This window comes from Thamnophis sirtalis, unplaced genomic scaffold (assembly GCF_051295495.1).
Source record: "Thamnophis sirtalis isolate CommonGarterSnake01/CBP01778 unplaced genomic scaffold, rThaSir2_p1.2 scaffold_7, whole genome shotgun sequence".
NCBI lineage: Eukaryota > Metazoa > Chordata > Lepidosauria > Squamata > Natricidae > Thamnophis > Thamnophis sirtalis.
This window is the reverse complement of record NW_028261387.1, coordinates 52,643,990-52,664,254: the sequence shown is the minus strand read 5'-3', so window position 1 is coordinate 52,664,254 and position 20,265 is coordinate 52,643,990. Positions and strand designations below refer to the sequence as shown.

The window sequence follows — 20,265 nt, the reverse complement described above, 5'->3', positions numbered from 1 at the left end:
AGACATTTTGTCCTTCCCATATCATAAATTTCTCAGTAAGAAAAGTAGTAGAAAAAAGGGGGGGGGACAAAATAGTATTGAAAAGTATGTTCCTTTTCCCAAAGAATTGGCTTTTATGTAATACGTTAAAAATCCTAAAATATTTCCCTTGAAAAGGGGAAGTTAGGATATAATAATTGGGCTCTCTTGTTAATGGCAACATCTGAGAATGAGATGGCTGCTAAAACCATCTTTTATTTCCTTCATTTACACCTTTCTTTTCTATTTGTTTTTGATGGACACAGATCTTCTCTACACTGGTGGAGAAAGGGATGACACATCAGTAGGATTTATTTCAGATAAGTATGCATAGGATAAACCCCAGGGATATTTCCTTTGCTGGAGGAAAAACCTCTTCTTTTTGTTATACCTATAAATGTGTTATTGTTAAGACTAAGAGGGTACATCACACACTCAGATGAAGGCCAGGCCTTAAAACTGAGTAGGATACATTTGGAATAGATTTTCTTTTCCTAGAATCAAGCTGAACCTATTCCACACTGAATTGGACATTCTAATTCTGCTTTAATCCTAATTTATTTTTCCAGAGTGCCAATGTATTTGCATGAAATAAAGTCACCATTGATTTTTCCAAATCATCATCATGATTAGGCTGCTCATGCAAGCCCTCTTTAACTTTGTTAGAATCACTGCAATTACAGTATTACAGCTCTTGAGTATTTGGATCAGGGATGGGTTTCTACCGGTCCTTACCGGTCCTTGTGGACTGGTTGGTCGGTGAACCCGGAAGTAATTAACTTCCGGGAACGCCCCCTCTAAGGTGTGGCTAGAACTGGAAACCCGCAAAGGACCTCCCCAGACTTTTTTTGTTAAGCACTGGGTGACTGAAGCTGGTTAGCGCTGGCTGCAGCCACTCAAACTAGCGCCAGTTGCCCCGTTTTCAGCAAAGCAAGCCCGGGGAGGTCCTTTATGGGCGTCCAATCCTAGCCGCTTGTGCCTGGTGCTGCGGCTGAGGTGAAGCCCCAAAGCCCCCGCAGCCACCGGAATGTCTGCTGCCGCCTCCTCCTCCTCCAACAGCACTGCCGGATTTGCCGCCCGACGCTGTGGCTGAGGTGAAGCCCCAAAGCCCCCGCCGCCACTGGAATATCTGCTGCCGCCTCCTCCTCCTAACAACTGAGGCCAGAAAGGTCGTAAAAGGGGGGCAAAATTCACTTAACAAATAACGCATCTAACCACAGAAATTTTGGGCCCAGTTGTGGTCATAAGTCGAGGATTAGCTGTACAGTCCATGATGAAAGATGCTGGGAATTGTGGTTTATCAACATCTTGGGATGACTAGTATTGCCGGCCCTATGTCACATTGTCAGTTATCAGACCTCCAACCAGATCTTCAGAGAGAGAAAATTCCCAACCCTTCCTGAAAAGGTCAGGATCAAACCTTTTTGTGTGTGATATTTCTGAAACCTGAACAGCCTTGGGGAGATGAAGAGTATGCCCACTGAACTTGGCAGTGTTTAACATTACCTGAAACCTATTATGTCCACCTTCTTGTTTTCCACAATAGATTTCTTTCTTTTCTTTTCTGCTTGATGCTAGTATCTTCAAGGAATTACAGATACTAAAGGATGCTTGCAGGAATTTCTTCATTACATAATAAAATATAGTCATGCAAGTTATGAGAAATTGTGGGCAATTAAAATAAGGGGAAGGTATGGAAACTGGAAACAGGTGAGAAGCTTCAAATTCTGGAAATAAATAAAAAACGACTGTCTTATAGAAGTCAGATATTTTCTGGAATTATTTCACTGATTGTATAAGAGCTCTATAGAGACAGATGGCCATATTAAATAAAAACGTCAATTAAAAATGTCCTTCCGCATGCAATGTCTATGTTGAACAGCTGTTAAATTTCCACTAGAGAGAGCCTCACACCCATAAAATAAAATTTAAGATACTTTGGTGAGAATAGAACTTGCGCCTCAAAACCATTACTCCCAGATAGAAACATTTAAGTGATGGTTTTAAAATAAAGCTGGTACAACTATTGCTGCAATTTGTCTATCACATCTTTCAACTTGATTTGAATACTTTTAATATGCCACTGGTGCTAATATTAATAATATGTACCTGCGGGAGTGTAGCATATCCTGTAATGTTAATTTTCATTGTGCCAAACAGTAAGGCGACATGGAGAGAATTTATCCGAAACATAAATTTGAGACCACTGAACTCATGGGAACAAGATTTAATCATCTGGGGTAACGGAAATCTTCTGTCTTCCTACAGCCGTAAGAAAGAGGAGGACCCAGTTTCTGGCCAGCTCTTAGAAAAACATCTTGACATCACTGACTGATGCTGTCTAACAGGATTATAAATTATAAAGGATTATTTTAATGAATCATCAAATTGTGGAGTTAGAAAGGGCAAGTCTTTTTTTCATGTAATGTAATGTAACCCCTGAATGGCATTGAAGATCCAAGTGTTTGCATACTAATTCTCATTTGTTTTAATCATTCCAAGAATAGGCAGAGGCCAAGACCAGGTTTGGAAGGGTGAATTGTTTAACTAAATCTGAAGATCCAGGTTGGAAGGACAACATTTGCCTGGCTGGCAACCCCAATAGCAATAGCTCGATAGGAAGACCATCTAATCCTTTGTTGATTCCCTGACCAGTTATAAACCTTGGCCAGTGGTGAAATTCAAATTTTTTTTACTACTGGTTCTGTGGTTTGGTGGGCGTGGCAGAGGAAAGATACTGCAAAATCTCCATTCCAACCCTACTCTGAGGCCAGCCAGAGGTGGCATTTGCCGGTTCTCCGAACTACTCAAAAACTCCACTACCGATTCTCCAAACTATTCAAAATGTCCGCTACTGGTTCTCCAGAACCTGCTGGATTTCACCCCTGACCTTGGCCCAGATCTGTACATATGTTTATGCATGTTGGAGTGAAGGGAAAACCTAATGCAAAAGAAGACATGGAATGCTGATATTTTGTTCATTTGTTCGTTCATTTGTTCATGCCTTTATTTTCCCATGATGTGATGACATGCAACAAAAGCAGAAATAAAATCCAGGATTCGATCTATATAATTTAAACCCAAAAGCTGCATTATAATAGACAAGTCATGCAAAAGGCTTAAACACACAGCATGCATCAAGCAAATAATTTTTATCCTCAGCTTTTCAGTTTGCCCATTGGAGGGATGCCTGCGGTGCAAGAAAAGGGGACTGTGTCTTTATAGTTGAGTAGAGAAAGGACTTTTATATACGGAACAAGCTTTGTTTACAGGACAAAGTTATCAAGTAGCCATATTTTAACCTAGTGGGTGGCAGAACCCAGCCTGTGTGATCAGAGTATGGTTCAGAGGGTTGTACAAAAAGATCATTGGTAAAATCACGGTTGCTAATCATGGATGAATCATGTTGCACCAATTGAGCCAGAGAACCTAATAAAATATTCTCTGTCGAATCACAAATGTTAAGGTGTATGAAAGTCTTCTTTTTGACTCTTTTCTGTCAATATTACCATGATGGCTCTGAATGATGGCACCTGTAGTGTAACACATCCGAGTTAGGGAATGCATACAGGAGCCTTCCTTTTCCCTCATTGCGAAAGGCTGAGACAATGGTTGTATCTCCTTTTGCAAAAATGGGAGGAATGAATGATACATATCATTAGCAGTTCTATAATTGGATTTCCTGTTTATTTGTTGGGTGGCTTGTTTTCTGCTAAGGATAAAAGCTATTTGCTGGAAGTTAATTTGGTCAACCCTAGAAGGAGGAAGAGGGAAGAGGAGAAATATACATTATTGGCATTTGCTCATCATATGAATGCTGAGATGGGAGAGGAGAGAACTGAAACCGAATGACTCCAGGTGTCATTGAGTATTGAAAAGGTGAACACAGTATATTTTATTTAAAAAATCAAAGCTATAATGTCTTATTATGTCTCAAACAAAAGAAATCAATGCTTCCTCCTTTTTTAAAGGTTGTGGTCTACTTTTCTAAGATGCTTCTGGTTGAAAATTGGGATCATGTCTCCCTCTTGTGGATGAATGCAAACACTGTGCTTTTGGGGAGATTCAGTCATACAGTAAGTAGTTCCTCTCCAAAGAAGTTGTGAAAAACAGTTGTGTTGTTTCACTTCACTTGCTAACAATAGTTTTTGCACATACACAAAGTCAGTTTCAGTGGGGTAAATTGCCCTGCCTCAATTTTTCTTTGAAGTGCACAGAATAACATGGTTTCATGAGGTGAAGCTGACCACCCATACTCAGTCTAGATTCCTTTACTAAAAGGTGGAGCTTACAACCATATTCCAAGTTACAACAGTCCTTTTCCTGTTTTATATCCAAGAGGTTTCCTCCTTATACAATTTCAAGTCTGTAAAGTTAACCTACGTAGCAGATATCAGAGTAAGGGAAACTGATCTATTGGAACAAGATCTATATGAATGACGCAATTCATAATGATTCACAAAAGACCTCCCAGGTGTTTATGATAAGAAACTACTCTGGAGCTTGAAGCTTGGATCTTTTCCCAGAACTGATAGTGGAGGCTATAGCATCAACCTCATTTACTGTGGGTGTCTTTGCAGTGTGCCAAGAACCACATCATTTCTCCTGCTCATCCAACTTCCTGACTTTGCTGCTGCCGTATCCAGGGGTGGGTTTCAAAAATTTCAGCAAGGGGTTCTTTGCCCAGTTACTGGGCGGGTGTAGCCATGGTGGGCATGGCCTAGTTGGCCTCCTGCAACAAAGTGGAGGGGTCACCTTCCCCAGGCTCTGGAGGCTTTCCTGGAGCCTCTGGGAGGGTGAATACCTCCTCCCCTGGGCTCCGGAGGCCCTGCGGATACCAGAAATGGAGACGTGTTTCTGGCCTTCCAGAATTTCTGGGAAGCCCATTTTTCCCCTCCCTGAGCCTCCGTGTGGGCCCTGTACTTACCTTGCATCCAAAATGGGCTGCATGAAGACACCTGGGAGGGATGGGGTGGGTATGGCCAGCCAAAGGTGTGATTTGGAAGTTCTCTGAACTGGCCATAATGTTAGTTACGGGTTCTCTCCTGAACCCAGGTGAACTCACAGCAGTCCACCCCTGCCCACACCTCATTAACATTTGGGTTTTTTTTTAATTGTATCATCTGGCTCACTCACAGACTGCAAAAATGCCTACTATATTATGGAGGAATGTAGTAGTATGACAATGGCATTGCTGTGGGGGCTATGCAAAGCATTTGAAATGAGCAGCTGGTAAAACATGCCCGCACAAGCAAAGCTCTCCTTCTCCCAGGGTTGAAGCAGACAGGTGCTCCGGCAAGGCTGGCACAGCTGGTTTGAAGGGTTTGACTGGCTATCTAGATGTAGGTGTATATGCCCAGCCTCTTCTACTGGAACCACCACCCAAAGGAAGCAGGTAGGCGAACTCCTCCAGAGTATGGAAACATGTCAATTCCTTCAGGAGGAATCATTTGTCTGAACTAATGTGGTTTGTGAAGACCTCTCCCAAATATTTTGCATACCCTTATTTTTTTTTAAAAAAAAATCCCCAACAGCAATTATGTTCAAAACTTACTGCAAAGCGGTGGGAAACATAAAAAATTGAAAGCTGAATCATCCTTTCCCCCCCTGTCTTTAGTTCAGTTCCTTCATTAAAAATGTCCTTACATATCTGAAGTCAAGTGAAGAACTGATGGCAGAGGGACACAGTCATAAGTGATTCTCTTATTTTCAGTTATTAGAAACACAAAAATATTATCTATCCCTAATAAAGGTTTTAATGAGGTTTTGGTAGCTATGGAACATGAAGAAAACCATGTTAGGACAAGTAGGAGGTGCATTAGAAGGGTAGAACAGCAGAAAATTATTCATGTAACATTGGCTGTAGCCTACTAAACAAAGGTTTTGGATGCTGCAGCAAATGCCAAATAAATTTTAACTTTTAAGTCATGAATGACTCTCTGCTTGCACTTTAACTATTGTAGGGAATCAGAATTAGAGATAACACTCAACTTTCCACATTCTTTGGGAGAAGTTAAGATCAGCATGAATTTAAGTTAGCAGCTTGATTTGGACCCACATGGAACTAGCTCCAACCGGCTGAGAAATAGCAAGTGATGAAGTTAGTCTCACATTACAATTCCGGAGAGGCAAGAGATACACATAAGGCAGTTACTGACATCCATTCATATTTCATTTTGGGTACTGATGGTAGCAAACCTGAGATAGTACTTGTTTAGAAGTCCTGTGAGACTTCTTGGTATCCAAGCTGGTCTGCAATATGAAATTTCTTAGAAGAAGAAAAATAAAACACAGGTAACAAAGATGTAGTTTGGTCCTCAACTCCTGCTATCAAGAAAATTCAGATTTGGCACTGTGATATTATCAGTTGCTATTACCAAAAAAATTAGCATGTATTTGGTCTTGTTAATATGATGTTTCTAAAATGCTTTTAAAACAGGAATTGGAAGATTCTGCACTTAATGTAAACCATTAAATCTCTTTAACTTGGTTATATTTAACTGAGGTAACCTATTTTCTGTGTTAATACAACATACTGAACCATAAACTAACAATGAGCTGAGTTTGTAAACAGGCTGAGCCACAAAAAAACTACTTTAGATTTTAATCAATTAAACTTAGAATAATAGGAAAATGCATCTGTTAAGTGTTGAGTGTTCTTTGCAAACACAGTAATGTGTTAATTTTTTTCCAAGTCAGAAAGGAGTCACTCGCCCTCTCTCACACCACAAAGCTTCTCCCAGATGACTGGATGCACACTACATAATTTTCCCTTTTTTGAATATTGTGATTCAGATATGTTCATATGTATATAATAGGCTATGATATACAGTGGCTCTATTTCAGGGATGAAATCAACTTACCTTCACTATCGGTTCGCAGATTAATACGTTGGGATTTTATTGAATGCACTTCATTTTCACATACTGAATGGCATAAAATGGAGCTCCATCCCATGCTTTCATAATATCATAATAAATAAAAATGGTTTTTGTTCAGAAATTCATCTAAATAATAGACCAAAATCAAAATCTTAGGGGAGCTCTTAGTAACTTGTAAGGAATGCAGTATGATCCCTTACATCAGAGCTGTCAAACTCCCGGCCCGTGAGCCGGATGAGTCACGTGCTGGCCACGCCCACTCCTGCTTTAGCAAAGGGGTGGGAAGTCCTGATACGTCACATGACACTGCCATGATGATGTGAGTTTGACACCCCTACCTTACATGATCAAGCATGAAAGAAAAATGCAACAAAACATAGTACAAATGGGCTATAACTATATCCTGTGAATACCCTCATAGCCTCTTTTGACTCAGGTTGCTTTACAGAAATTTGGCAGCTATAATTGGCCATGGAACTAGGTTAAAGCTGTTTCTGCAGCTAAATTTGGCTACCTATCACCATTCAGGTTAAGGTTCCAGTACTTCCCAAAATGCATTTGAAACTTTGAGTGAAGCCTTTTAGTCAGTTCATTCATAAAACTTAAGTAGCTTTATTTGCTGGTTATGTAGTTTTATTTGCTGTTTTATGTAACTTTGGACCACTGATTCTTTTTAGATTTGCCCATCAAATAAGATCAGGAAAAGTGGACTCTCTGGGACTGTTCTGAGGAAAGGATCCTGGAAGTTAGCTTTTTGGAACTGCATTCCTCTTCAGATCCAGGTGGTCCCAATTCTATTGGGATGTAAGACAGGCATTAACATCTGGATGTCCAAGATACTATAGAAAATATTCCCTATTAACAAGAACCTCTAGTACCAGAAAATGAAGTTATATCAGCAGTCCAGTCATAAAGTCAGACGGCTACAAGAACTGATGAAACATCCATAGAATTATTGCAAGTAATGGAAGGAGAATCATTAAAGGTTCTAACTGAGCTACACCAGCCAATCTGGAGAACAACACAATGGCCAACAGAATGGAAAAGGTCAATCTACATTCCAATCCTCTACTCAAAAGGGGGATTTAACCGTGTGCAAATGATTATGCAGTGTCCTTAACTTTACATTCTAGCAAAATGTTTAAAATCATCCAATGCAGATTAGAGCCCTATATGATAAAAGAGATGCCAGATGTTGAGGTTGGCTTTAGAAATGCAAAGAAACACAAGACATTGTTTCTAACGCATGCTGGCTAATCCTGAAAGCTAAAGAATACCAAAAAGAAATTACTATAGATTTTATTGATCATAGAAAGGCCTTTGATTGTGTTCAGTTGGAGATGTGGAAGGTGCTTACAAATATGAGAATCCCAGAACATTTCATTGTCCTTATGAAAAACACTTGCACAGATCAGGAAGCCACACTATGGGCAGAAATAGATTGGCTCCAGGCTGGCAAAGGAATGCAAAAAGACTGTACATTGTTCCCTTATTTATTCAACCTATATCCTGAATATATATATTGAGAAGTTAGATTTGAAATAGGTAAGCATGGTTTTAAAATTGGAGGAGAAAACATCAATAACTTATGCTACACTTATGACACTACTCTGACGGTTCAAAGTTTTTTTAATTTATGAACATTTTTATGGCTGCCCAACTCACTTCTAGTGATACCAGGCAGCTTGCAATGAGAAGGATGTGCAAGCTTTAGTAATAAAAGTCAAGGAGTATAGTGAAAACATTGAGAAAAAAAATATATATGAAGAAGATCAAACTCCCCCCCTAATTACTTGCATAGGGATTATTCTTTATACTATTTATGTTGTTTGTATTTTTTGTCATGGATTGCACCAATGAGGCTAAAACCAATTACAAATACATGTTGTACAATGATAATAAAGGCTATATACTGACAACATACAACAAGCAACCTTAGAACTGAGAATTAAGTTATTGAAGGGATAAGTTCTGTGTTTTAGGACCAACCTTCAACAGTAAAGGAACAAGCAGTCAAGAAAAACACCAGAGTCTAAGGTTTGGTAACAGAGCCACGAAAGCCTTGGAAACATTGCTGTGGTGTGTCTATACCTACAAAGATCAGAATAGTGCAAGCCAAGGTATTTCCTGTGGCATTCTATGGAAGAGAAACGTGGGGCTTTGAAAAAGCACGATAGGAAGAGCATTGACCCTTTTGAACCCTGGTGTTAGAGAACAAGCTTGAAAATACTGTGGACAGCTAAGAAAACAAATAAATGGGCCATTCCCTAAATCAACACATAGTTCTCACTACAGGCACAAATGACCAGGCTCATATTGTCCTACTTCAAACACATGTGAAGGTCCAGCTTCTTAACAAGGTTTTGATGCTGGGATAGGTGGAGAAAGAGAGAAGCGATGACAAGCAGCACATGGATGGACTTGGTTGCAGTGCTGATGTGCACACACTGTTGAAAGACCTAAAGGAACAATTTGGAGACAGATCAACAAGGCAAGGATCAATCAATGTGATTGTTAAGTGTCAACACGGACTTGTTGATCGATCAATCAGACAACCAAAACCTGACTTTTCAACAGGCTTTGAGGGGATATACAGGATAATGGCTTTGCTTCTTTTTACAGTAAAGTACTTGTTTGACTTGGTTTTAATATTATTTGGTGCTTTAATATTCTTTGAAAGTTACTTTGTAATAATTTGTTATGTAATGATTATAATGATTTCTAGTCTCTTCTAGTCTTACTTATGGATATTAAATATATAAGCTATTTAGAGTGGATATTGACTGAAGTAACTGCCCAGCAATAAATAAATACATACATACACAAATACTCTGAAGATTGCACATTTGTCTTTATTATTCAGGTTTGTGATTGTACTCACGATATGTGTACACCAACTTGTCCTTGAAAGTGGATTAGATGTGAAAGCTTAAGCAGAACAGTAAATCCTTCTGCCTGATGACAATGTGAATCATAATCCAGATAATCTTGGCTTAATCTGACTTTCTCCCATTTAGAATCAGGACAAAACTTCATATATTGATTTTAATGTATAAAAGAATCCTTTTGCAGAGCATTCACATGGAGAATTCCAAGGCCTCTACCTGACTCAATATTTTTAGCTGTTTGCTATTGCCTTAATAAATTAAACCTTGATAAATCTAGCTATCAGTGATAGGAACTAATGGTAGTATTGATGGCAATTGGGCTATTTTTAGTCTGTGCAGTCACCTTTCCTTTCACATTTTACTGATTCTTATTCTTCGCTCTAATATAGATTGCCATTCAAAAGATGGATTTATAGCATGGGATACAAATCTAAATACCTTCATGCAATGCAGTCAATACCCATGTTAGGAAAGAGTCCCCCCCCCCGCAAGGAATAGAACTGCTGAGAACCTCTTTAATGAAGACTGATGTGTGGTAGCAATCACTGTAACTCAAACTATATTGTATAGAGCCGAGGTGGCGCAGTGGTTAAATGCAGCTGACTGCAATTCTGCAATTCGGTTGTTCAAATCTCACCGGCTCAGGGTTGACTCAGCCTTCCATCCTTCCGAGGTGGGTAAAATGAGGACCCGGATTGTTGTTGGGGGCAATATGCTGACTCTGTAAACCGCTTAGAGAGGGCTGAAAGCCCTATGAAGCGGTATATAAGTCTAACTGCTATTGCTATTGCTATTGTTCTTTAAATTCTAGGTGGGAGGTTGGCACTGCTCCTGTGTGTCTACCTTCCTTTTAAGCTAGCACCAAGGATCTGGAAAATATATGGGCCCAAATTCTAGTCTGTTCTACAATGGTCCACTATACTGAAGACATCACCTCTCATTAATTGTAAGTTGCACTTCCTATGCGTTCGGCTTCAAGTTGTCTTTGATCCTTCTGTCTCTGTACATTGACTGAAAATGTTGGATTGATCCCTGGGAAACAAAGGGAATGTTATTGTCCATTCTGAAGTTCTGAAGTACTCTCAGTAGCAAAGCTCTAATTCTCTTTGAATTATTAATGTGCAAATTGTTTTGCTCTTTCGGTTTGAATTTCACTCTGATAGAATGTCTCAGCTAGATTCAAATGCAGTGAGTGAACTCCAACCTTAGATTAGCAGGGCTTATCATTTTCTGCGGCTTTATAAATAGACAAAACGCTTCTGGTAGCAGACTGCTCATACTAAATCAAGCATTTGAGACTTCTTGCAGGAGGCTGACCTTCTTCCTTTCACCTATGCCATTATATTTAATTTAATACTGAGTAAAGGATCATTCGTAGATAGGAATGATGAAAGGCATTCACTGCCTACATACCAGAATTCTATAAAAATCTTAAATAAAGAATTGAAAGTATACATGGAGCAAGAATAGAATTAATAGTCAATATTATTTGGTGGAAGATGCAAAGAGAGATTCTGACAAATATTCAGAGTTAAATCATAGGCAGGTGAACATCAAAGGTGGATGAATGCAGATTTATACTCAGAAACAGACTGAGTAGAAATGAGCCTCTCTTAAACTGGGTTGTCCCACTTTTTAAAAATATAATCCTTCATGGAACCTTCTTAAATAGTAGAATTATTGAGTTGGAAGTGGCACTGGAGATAATTTAACTCCCTGACTAATAGAGGATCTGCAATACAGCTATAGCGCCCCTGGCCCATTGCTCTTCAACCATTGCTGAAAAATCATCAGCAAAGAAGCAGCTGCCACTTCTAAGGCAGCCCTTCTACAACTGAATAGCTCTCACTACAAGGCATTCTTTCCTGATGTTTATCCAAAATCTGCTTCATTATATTTCTGTCTATCAGTTCTTGTTCTGATAATTGCAGTCCGTCATTTTCTGTGCATTCCTTCTTCTGCAGATTGGCTATTCCACATTCACTTCTCAGCAAGCAGGTCTGAGCCACAATTTACAACAACAGTTCTATCTTTTCTCTGTAAGAGAACACTTTCTTTAAGTAAATTAATCCATTGTAAATACCAACTTCTGGTTTAGCTAACTCTGCAGAAGGATGAAGTCTTGTGCAAATAATGAAACTCTGGTCTTCTGGGACTTACTAGTAATTTGGTTTGGCTATTCTGGGCCTTCTGAATATTTCTCAGCAAACATGCTTTTTCTGCAGAAAACAAAGATTGTCTGCCAGACAAGAATCTTATCTTCCAGAGTACCAAATAACTGCTCATCCCAAAAATAAGGAATACGGAGTTTCAGGCTGAAGCGAATAGGTTGCCCAACATGGCAAAATCTGGATAAATAAGGGCACTTGGGAGCCAGCAAAATATCTAATAGTTGGTATGTTAAGCCCAGCTATCCTCAGCTGGGGAAAGTTAAATCTTAACCCAAGCTAAGAATAACTGGTCATAACATACCGGCTGAGAAATTTCAGGAGTTGAAATCCCCACATCTCCAGGTTTAAGAAACTCTGTCCTAGAACAGGGGTCTCCAAACTTTAAGGCTTGTCGACTTTCCTCAATTCCTCAGCCACAAGTCTTAAAGTTGGATACCTCTGTTCTAAAAAAATGTGGCTAGCTTTTTGCCCTTTTAGTACATCACTGTGTATTTCTTTCCTTGTAAATAATGATACTAACAGGCTTAATAAAGCACTTTTCTTATGCCAAAGTTTTGAATCTCATTTTATTTGAAAAAAAAAAAAAGTAAATGAAAAAGTACAGTAAATTAATCCAAACCTGTAGGGCTTGTCAGGGGCTCCTAATGAAAAAGAAATATAATATTATAGTATGGGGCGAAGGGAGTGGGTGGGGAAGAATCAAGCATACATAATAAATACAGTCAAACATTTTCAGAAAAGGACTATGCCTGAAGGTGAGGTTTAAACTTTAACATACAGTATCATGAGAATCCTCCATACATATATTTAAATATATAATGGTATAACTGATGGCATGATAAGAATCCTAAACTAAGGTATAGTATGCTTCGAAAATATTCAGAGGGAGAGCAGATCTTCTGGGAACACAGCAGTTTCTCCTACGTCTCAAAGCAGCTTCAAGGAGTGAATTCATCCCATTAATGGGGTGACTAAAGGAGCTGCCTCTTTTCTTCAGGCTTGTGCAGAAGCCTGCAAAGGGGGGCTGTTTTAATGAACAGAGAAGAAATGTTGTGCTTGCCTGAGGCCCAAAGCAGCCCTTCTGAATCATTTTCATAGCATGCACAGATCTATCCTAAAGAGGCAGAAATTTAGGCTTTCAGGAAACTCGGTATGTGGCCAATGCCACACACCTAGGGAGCAAGTGGGGGGGGGAACAGTATTCTGAGTCAGCTGAATCTGGGATGGTAAATGAATTATGCAATCTAAGGCCACAAAGAATTATGGCAATCGATTGTTTGCGCTTTCCCCCAAGCTTGGAATGATCACCAGCTTTTCTCCCATCGATTTATACTTACACTTATCATTTCAAACATTCCGATCAAAATATATACCTTCTAACGTGTACAATGGCATATACAGGCCAACAGATCAGGGGTCTCCAACCTTGGCAACTTAAAGACTTGTGGACTTCAACTCCTAGAATTCCTCAGCCAGCGACTGGCTGAGGAATTCTGGGAGTTGAAGTCCACAAGTCTTTAGGTTGCCAAGGTTGGAGACCCCTGCAATAGATCACTAGAGGAGGGGGGGGGGAGAATGGAATGGGGAATAGAAGTAAGGGACAAACATCCCAAATAATTATACTCTCCTATTGCTGTTGAAAGCAAGGAACAGCACCTAGGAACAGCACCACAAACTTTCTTTAATGAAGCCACTTTGCTTTCCGATTCCCACTGTCATGTACTGACAGGGAGAAGTCAGGAACAGTGCAAAATAAGAAACACCGATGAAAGAGCCAATCCTGCATAATTACACTTTCACCACTGACAGTGGCCAACGTTTATTTTATTTTATCTTCCGGGATAGCACTTTTCTTGCAACCAACATCATCTTTCTACCTCATTCAGCATTCATCCTAACGTCATTTAACATGTTACCCATTCAAATTACAGTATAAAACCAGATCATTTTTGCGACGGATGATAAAAACAGACTTTTTCAAGAAAATATACAAATCAAGTAGATGCCTAAATAAAGGTTGGATTCTTCACATCTCCAGGGCTTAGTAAGGGCAGAACGAAGCTTACATTTGAGGGAAATTTATCTTTAGAAAAATATGGTACTGAGGTAAAATCAACACTTAGGCCTCTACAGGGAAAAGAATCAGCCTCAGGCCAAAATTCCATGATGCTATTCAAACATGTAGGCCCATTTTGGTCTCAGCTGCTTTAACTAGAACCATTTCCCCATTTCTAAGTGCTAGCAGCGAGTAAAACACAGGAGCCGAACCAGGATGACTGTTATTTTGCCTAAAATTATTCCCTGTAGATATTATTTTACCCAAAAGAATCCAGGAATGTTTTGTGTAATAAAGAGCCAATGTGCCGTATTGTTATAGGAGAGCAGTGAAGGGAGAATAAAATCATTGTTTTGAGAGGGTGAAGTTATTCAGCCTTTAGTAGTCCTAAGGAGAATGAAGTCAAACAGATGCATTGGTTGTCTTGATGCTGGAGAATGGAAGCAGCTACTGCAAAACTTAAACTTCCATAATTTCCCTGCGTTACATGGAAAATAACTCCTTCTACCTTGCTCACTTATGTATGAGCAGAAGATCCTCACAGATGTCAGTGCTGCCTTTCCTTTTCCTATCTTATAACAAGGGCTGTTCAAAGTTCTTGTAAGTGCAAAATAAACACCTATGGTTTTCAAACAATATCTACACATGCAACAGAATAAAGTGGTAAAAGAGAATGAGGATAGCCATGCCATGAGTCTGAAGTATCCGTTCTCCACTATCTCAGGACTCTCCCATTTCATTCTGTTAGATATTTAGATTCTAGCCATTTAACCCTAACATGCAATTAAGTCTTTCTGTTGCCCAGAAAAGCAAGTATATCTCGGCAGAATCAGAGCAGATACTAAAATATCATCTGGCGTAAAACTCCCTAATCAAATCAATACAATTTAAGCTTTCAACTTACAATATGCCATGATCTGATAGCTTCAGTTAAAAACAAAATGGCATCAAATGAGTTGCAACAATTGCTATCTTCAAAAAGACCAGATGATGCACGTCAGATGCTTACTCTTTCTCATGTCTATCAAAGAATATGATTTCTCCAAAGTCCGTGATGATTGGACAAATTATCTACTGCTCCTAGTTAATGAACACTGTCGAATTCAAGTGGTGGCTCATTCATTTTGTGCAGATTGAGGGTTTATTGCTATTAGAGCACTTTAAAGCCCTCCATCACGTGAAGGCAGGTGACTGCTTACTAATGCTTGGTTTTTTTAAAAAAAATCTCTGAAATCAATAAATTAACACATGCACACTTACACACACACACACACACACACACACACACACTTGTAAAGATTATAAGTGTTTCTAAAGTCCATGGAAATATCAAAAAGGAAAACAAATGAAAACAAAGCCAACCAAAACCGTTGAGTTTGCATCAGAAGGCTCAATGCGTTCTCCTCAGATACTGTTGTCATTAGTTCATAAACCAACCCACAAGGACAACAAATCCATGACATGAAGCAGTCCAGCTAAATATCTGGAATTTCAGTTGTCCTATGAGAAGGAAAATTAAGCTCCACGTTGTTACCTGAATTATCTTCTGTTGTATGCACAATTTAATTCTTGGATTGTTTTCATCTTCATGAGTTATAAAAAGAAAAAGTTCAGTGTTGAATCTTCTTTATCTCTGTCTTCATATATTACTACGTTGATAAATGTTCCATCACTTCTCTCCAACATAGATGAAAATCCATAACTAAGCAACTGCTTTTTAGAGAAGACCTTTTGATTGTACATGAATTACTGCCCTCATCATCATCATCTCTTTATCTGATTTAAGAAATGGATAAAATCAGAAAGATTGAGCTCTTTATGGGGGTTATTTGTCTTCCCATTCTGCCTTGCGAGAGCATTGCAGAGGAGAAGTGTGACAGAGTAAGCCTTTCATAAGCTCCGCTGTAATTACTCTCCCTACGGCTGAGATGATGTTGGGCACAACAACAAAAGGCTCTGAAGAGGAAGCAATTGAGAATTGCACACTCCAAATGGACATAAAACCAACTGGAAGTCGCCTCAGTTTTGCTTCCTTTCTACAAGAAATGAACTCCCTCTAGCCGCAGCAACTGGCTGCCAAGAAAATCAGCTAGGCAGCAACACATGTTCCAGGAGATAAGTGATGGTGTCCCAATGCTTCCAGAGGAGGAAGACAAAAAGCACTAGTAAGGTAGTGCTCAGGAGACGCATGCGGGTCTTCACCATTGGAGTGATGAAACTAGCAATGGTGGAGACAAAGACCAGCAACACGGCCATTAAGGCCAAGATGACATTGATGAATTTTCCCAGTAGAGCACGGGCATTGGCGTTTTCCACTCCTTCTAGTTGCACCACTTGCTGTTGCTGCTGCTGCAGTTCTAGCTTGGTTACCCGAGTCAGACAGGACTCCACAGCTTCCTGTGGGGAAAAACCAAACAAAGAAGGGATCAAAGTTAATTGATAACTAAGCAATAACTTGTGCATGCTTATTTTACCTAGCTATAGTAGAATGATCATTATATTCAGTTCACTGTATCTAGTTACGGTGACCCAATAGCAGGCAAATTTGTAATTGGACCTATGGAAAGACACTATAACACAGAAGGTTCAATACTAAGATTAATGCATCCATTGTGTAGTCTAGCATAAATCTACTTTCTATAACAAATTTCACAATGTACTGGCAGCAGGAAAGTGTATATAAATTGAATGATTATAATATTGTGATATCTTCTATTATGATGTTCTAATGTGACCCCCAGGGACTTCTTTAGTCACCTTAAGAATTTCCACAATTGAAGATAATACTAATATGTAACTTGAACATGAGCTGCATCACCAGTGGATAGGTGATAATATGGACAGGAAACCACCACAAGCCTCATGCAAGTGTAAGAAGTGCATGTAATAAATACATATTTTAGATGGTTTAGGGAAGAGAGAGTGTTGGCTTTCCTTATGGTGAATATCACTACCGTTCACTATAGTGGCATTGAAGTTACTCCCGTGCAGAGTTCTACAATACATATCACAGGATCGCTCAAACACTCAGAGCATGTTCCATTGCCTTCCCATGACTCCTTCTCTTATCAATATCTCATATCAGATGGAAGCAATTGTCTCAGTTGTCTGAACAATGAGATTTCTTTTTCAAATTTTTGATTAGTACACATGAGAGGATGGAAAAAGATTAGAGTAACTTGTGGAAGATACTTGACATGGCTGTGTTCAGCATTCAGCAATCAAACCACAGTTTGAAATGCTAAGGCAGTTGCATCCCTCAAAGACTTGTGTAGCTTTCCCTGATTCTTTGAACATGCTCATGCGTGCATGAAAAACCTCCCCAAAACTGCTGCTGAATCAAAGTAAGAGGATGGTAATATCTCACAGCAATGTAAAGAAGAAGATGTACTTCCTTAAAAATTCTGATGAATCTTTTTTTTTAATGTAAGAAACATGCACTATCTCCTTCAATATGTCTGTTCTTTTACTTATTTATTTTGTTTGAAGTATTTTGATCAGTCTGAGATGTTCCTCGAATTGCCACGTGGGGGCAGAACAACACATATCGGGAATATAATTCTCAATTACATTCAACTTTATATAATTTATGAAGAAAGAAGGAAAACATTTTTATACATCAGATTATACAGTATATTATTTATACAGAAAGAGAGCAGCAGTAAAGTTCAGTGAACACAATACAGAAAAAAGGGGAATGGAATATCAATTGTATATCATAATCATTGCACCGATGATGTTACTTAGTTTGGTTAATGAATATTTGCAAGAAAACAATCAAGCTCAGAGTACTCCAAGTATCTTTAATTTCAACCCAACAAATATTTTCCTCTGTTGATACAGCTATCTGAAATTACCTTCAACCTGCTATATCCGTGATGGCGAACCTGTGGCACCTGGAGCCATATTTGCCAGCACGGCAGGCCTCACTCCAGTGCGCATGTGCACACTGGCCAGCAGATTTTCAGCCTTCCAGAGGGCTAAGGGAGGCCGTTTTCGCCCTGCCCAGGCTTCAGGAAAGTCTCTGGAGCCTAGAGAGGAACAAACTTCTGGTTGGCCTGTTGGGCCTGTTTTTTGCCCTCCCCAGGATTCAGGAAAGACTCCGGAGCCTGGGGAGGGTGAAAACTCCCCTTCTGCATGGGTGTGTGTGTGTTACACACACAAGCACGGGGGGTTGCACACGCAGGTGGGTGGGGCGTGCACACATGCAATTTTGGCATGCCTTTAGAAAAAGGTTAGCCATCACTGTGCTATACCAACACTTTTGCTTTAGTTCAGGGGTATCAAAGTCACATCATCATGATGGCATCATATAATGTATTGGGAGTTTTTGCCCCTTTGCTAAACCAAATGGGGGCATGGCCAATGCGTAATGCATCCAGCCTGCGGGCCAGGAGTTTGACAACCCTGCCTTAGTTTCTACCATGGGATAATGGTAAAAGTAAGCTCCTATTGGCTCTCTCTCTCACCCCATCTTTTAAAATTTTTCACAGCAACACTTTTTTCTCCTTAAGTTATAAAGATCATGAGAAAAAGTACAGAAGGCAGGAGAAAGAGGCCTTATACTGAGCCAGATAATGGCTCATCAATATTATCAGCTCAGTATTACGTGCCATGACTCCTGGGGATCTCATCCAGGACTTTTCCCCAGTTTGGAGATGCCAGGATTTCAACTGAGATTGTCTACTTTTCCTCTGAGTTATGACCTTTCCATAACCTGGCAAAAGAAGGTAATTTATTGGCGGGTAATAAAATAAAGGTAAATCCTACCCAAAAATCTTTGTTATTTAAATATAGGTCTAATTCAGTGTTTCTCAAACCTGGCATGCTGGCTGTGGAATTCTGGAAGTTTAAGATCTATACATCTCAAAGTTGACAAGTTTGAGAAGATTTGGTCTAATTCATTTTCTTCTGGGATAAAGATTTTCCCCCAGACCATTTATATTTTTCATCTCCAGACAACCATATTCAGAAAACTCCTTCAGGTATTTGCCAGAGTTTCAGTAAAAAGACTTGGTTGCAAGTGCTGCCTATCTGAGATTTGTATAGTATACCATAAATTTTTGAAATGGTCAGAGGACATGTTGTTAGGAATATAATTTAATGGTTTGGTTGGCAATATATAAATCATGGAACAATACCATACCTGTTTCTTTAAATCATACTGTAAAATGTGATTGGTTGCTGTTTTCCTCAATCGCCATAAGAGGGAGCCAGAACGACTGTTAGCTCTCTGTTCGTTAGATGCTGGCTGATCTGACCTGAGTGTTTGGCCACTAGAGTGCCACTAATTCACGCCAAATTATGCTTGTGTGTTTGGAGAACTGGTTGTTGGACCAACTGCATAAGCACTGGTAAGTCTGTACCTGAATATCCCTGGCTCTTTCATAGGACTGGTAAGCCACCTTCTCTTCCATGCTGGCCAGTTCCTGCTTCAGATTGGTCATCTCATTCTGATGAAGCTCAGTCAGGTCATTGAGCTGCTCTTCCAAGCGTTCATACCTGAATAATGGAAATAAGAGAAAACATTCAACCAATGGCTAGCTTAAAGAAGAGGAAAGCTCTATGCATACCTGCATTATTTTGAGATTACATCTCAAATTTTGTTTATTTGAACATAAGTCTTCCTTATTTCGGGGAGATTTTCCTTCTAATACTTATACATAAAATCTTGCTGTAAAATTCCCAGCAATTTCTCAGGAGTTGATACAAACAAGCCTGTGAACTAATCATGGAAAACAAGTGTGATGTACATGCTTTAAAATATGTATATGTGTATGTTTGTATGTGTGATCCCTCACATCCTGGCCATAAACTGTCTCAATTCCTCCCCTCAGGGACACTGCTATAGGACATTGCATGCCAAAACAACTAGACATAGGGACAGTTTCTTCCCTCATGTCATCATTCTGCTGAACACCTAATTCCCACAGTACTGTCTTATGTCTAAGTATATTTATTGTGTTGTATGGTTGTGGTGTTATTATTATCCTCCCCATCTTCTCTACTATCTCCTCTTATTAGTATCATTTTGATTAGTATGTTAGTATATTAGTCTGTTGCTTGCATGTACACTGAGAACTTTTGCCTCAAAGATGAATTCCTAGTGTGTCTAATCACACTTGGCCAAATAAGGGATTCCAATATGACATAGTATAAACAAGAGGCAACTATAATAAAATTTGCATTGATTGCTCCAGAATCAATAATGAAAGGCTCTCTGGAAAGGGGCAAGTCTTTAAAAACATATG

At 39.4% G+C, this 20,265-nt stretch overlaps 1 protein-coding gene and 1 long non-coding RNA gene across 5 annotated transcripts in view; one reads left to right on the top strand and one right to left on the bottom strand.

Annotated features, from left to right (window-relative positions):
* The first annotated feature begins 4,004 nt into the window (after window positions 1-4,004).
* On the top strand, window positions 4,005-9,726 carry LOC106540839 (uncharacterized). Its single transcript, XR_001312923.2, has 2 exons — window positions 4,005-4,094; window positions 7,577-9,726. It is a non-coding gene; the product is annotated as an uncharacterized LOC106540839 (long non-coding RNA).
* Window positions 9,727-14,843: 5,117 nt separating this feature from the next.
* Window positions 14,844-20,265, bottom strand: part of TMCC2 (transmembrane and coiled-coil domain family 2) — an 83,868-nt gene continuing 78,446 nt past the window's right edge. For all 4 annotated transcript variants that reach the window (XM_014056107.2, XM_087720061.1, XM_087720062.1 and 1 more), the window contains 2 exons: window positions 19,381-19,516; window positions 14,844-16,411 (listed from right to left, as the gene is read on the bottom strand). In XM_014056107.2, coding sequence (XP_013911582.2) covers window positions 16,100-16,411; window positions 19,381-19,516 — 448 coding nt within the window. In that variant the 3' untranslated portion in view covers window positions 14,844-16,099. The remainder of the gene's footprint in view (window positions 16,412-19,380; window positions 19,517-20,265) is intronic.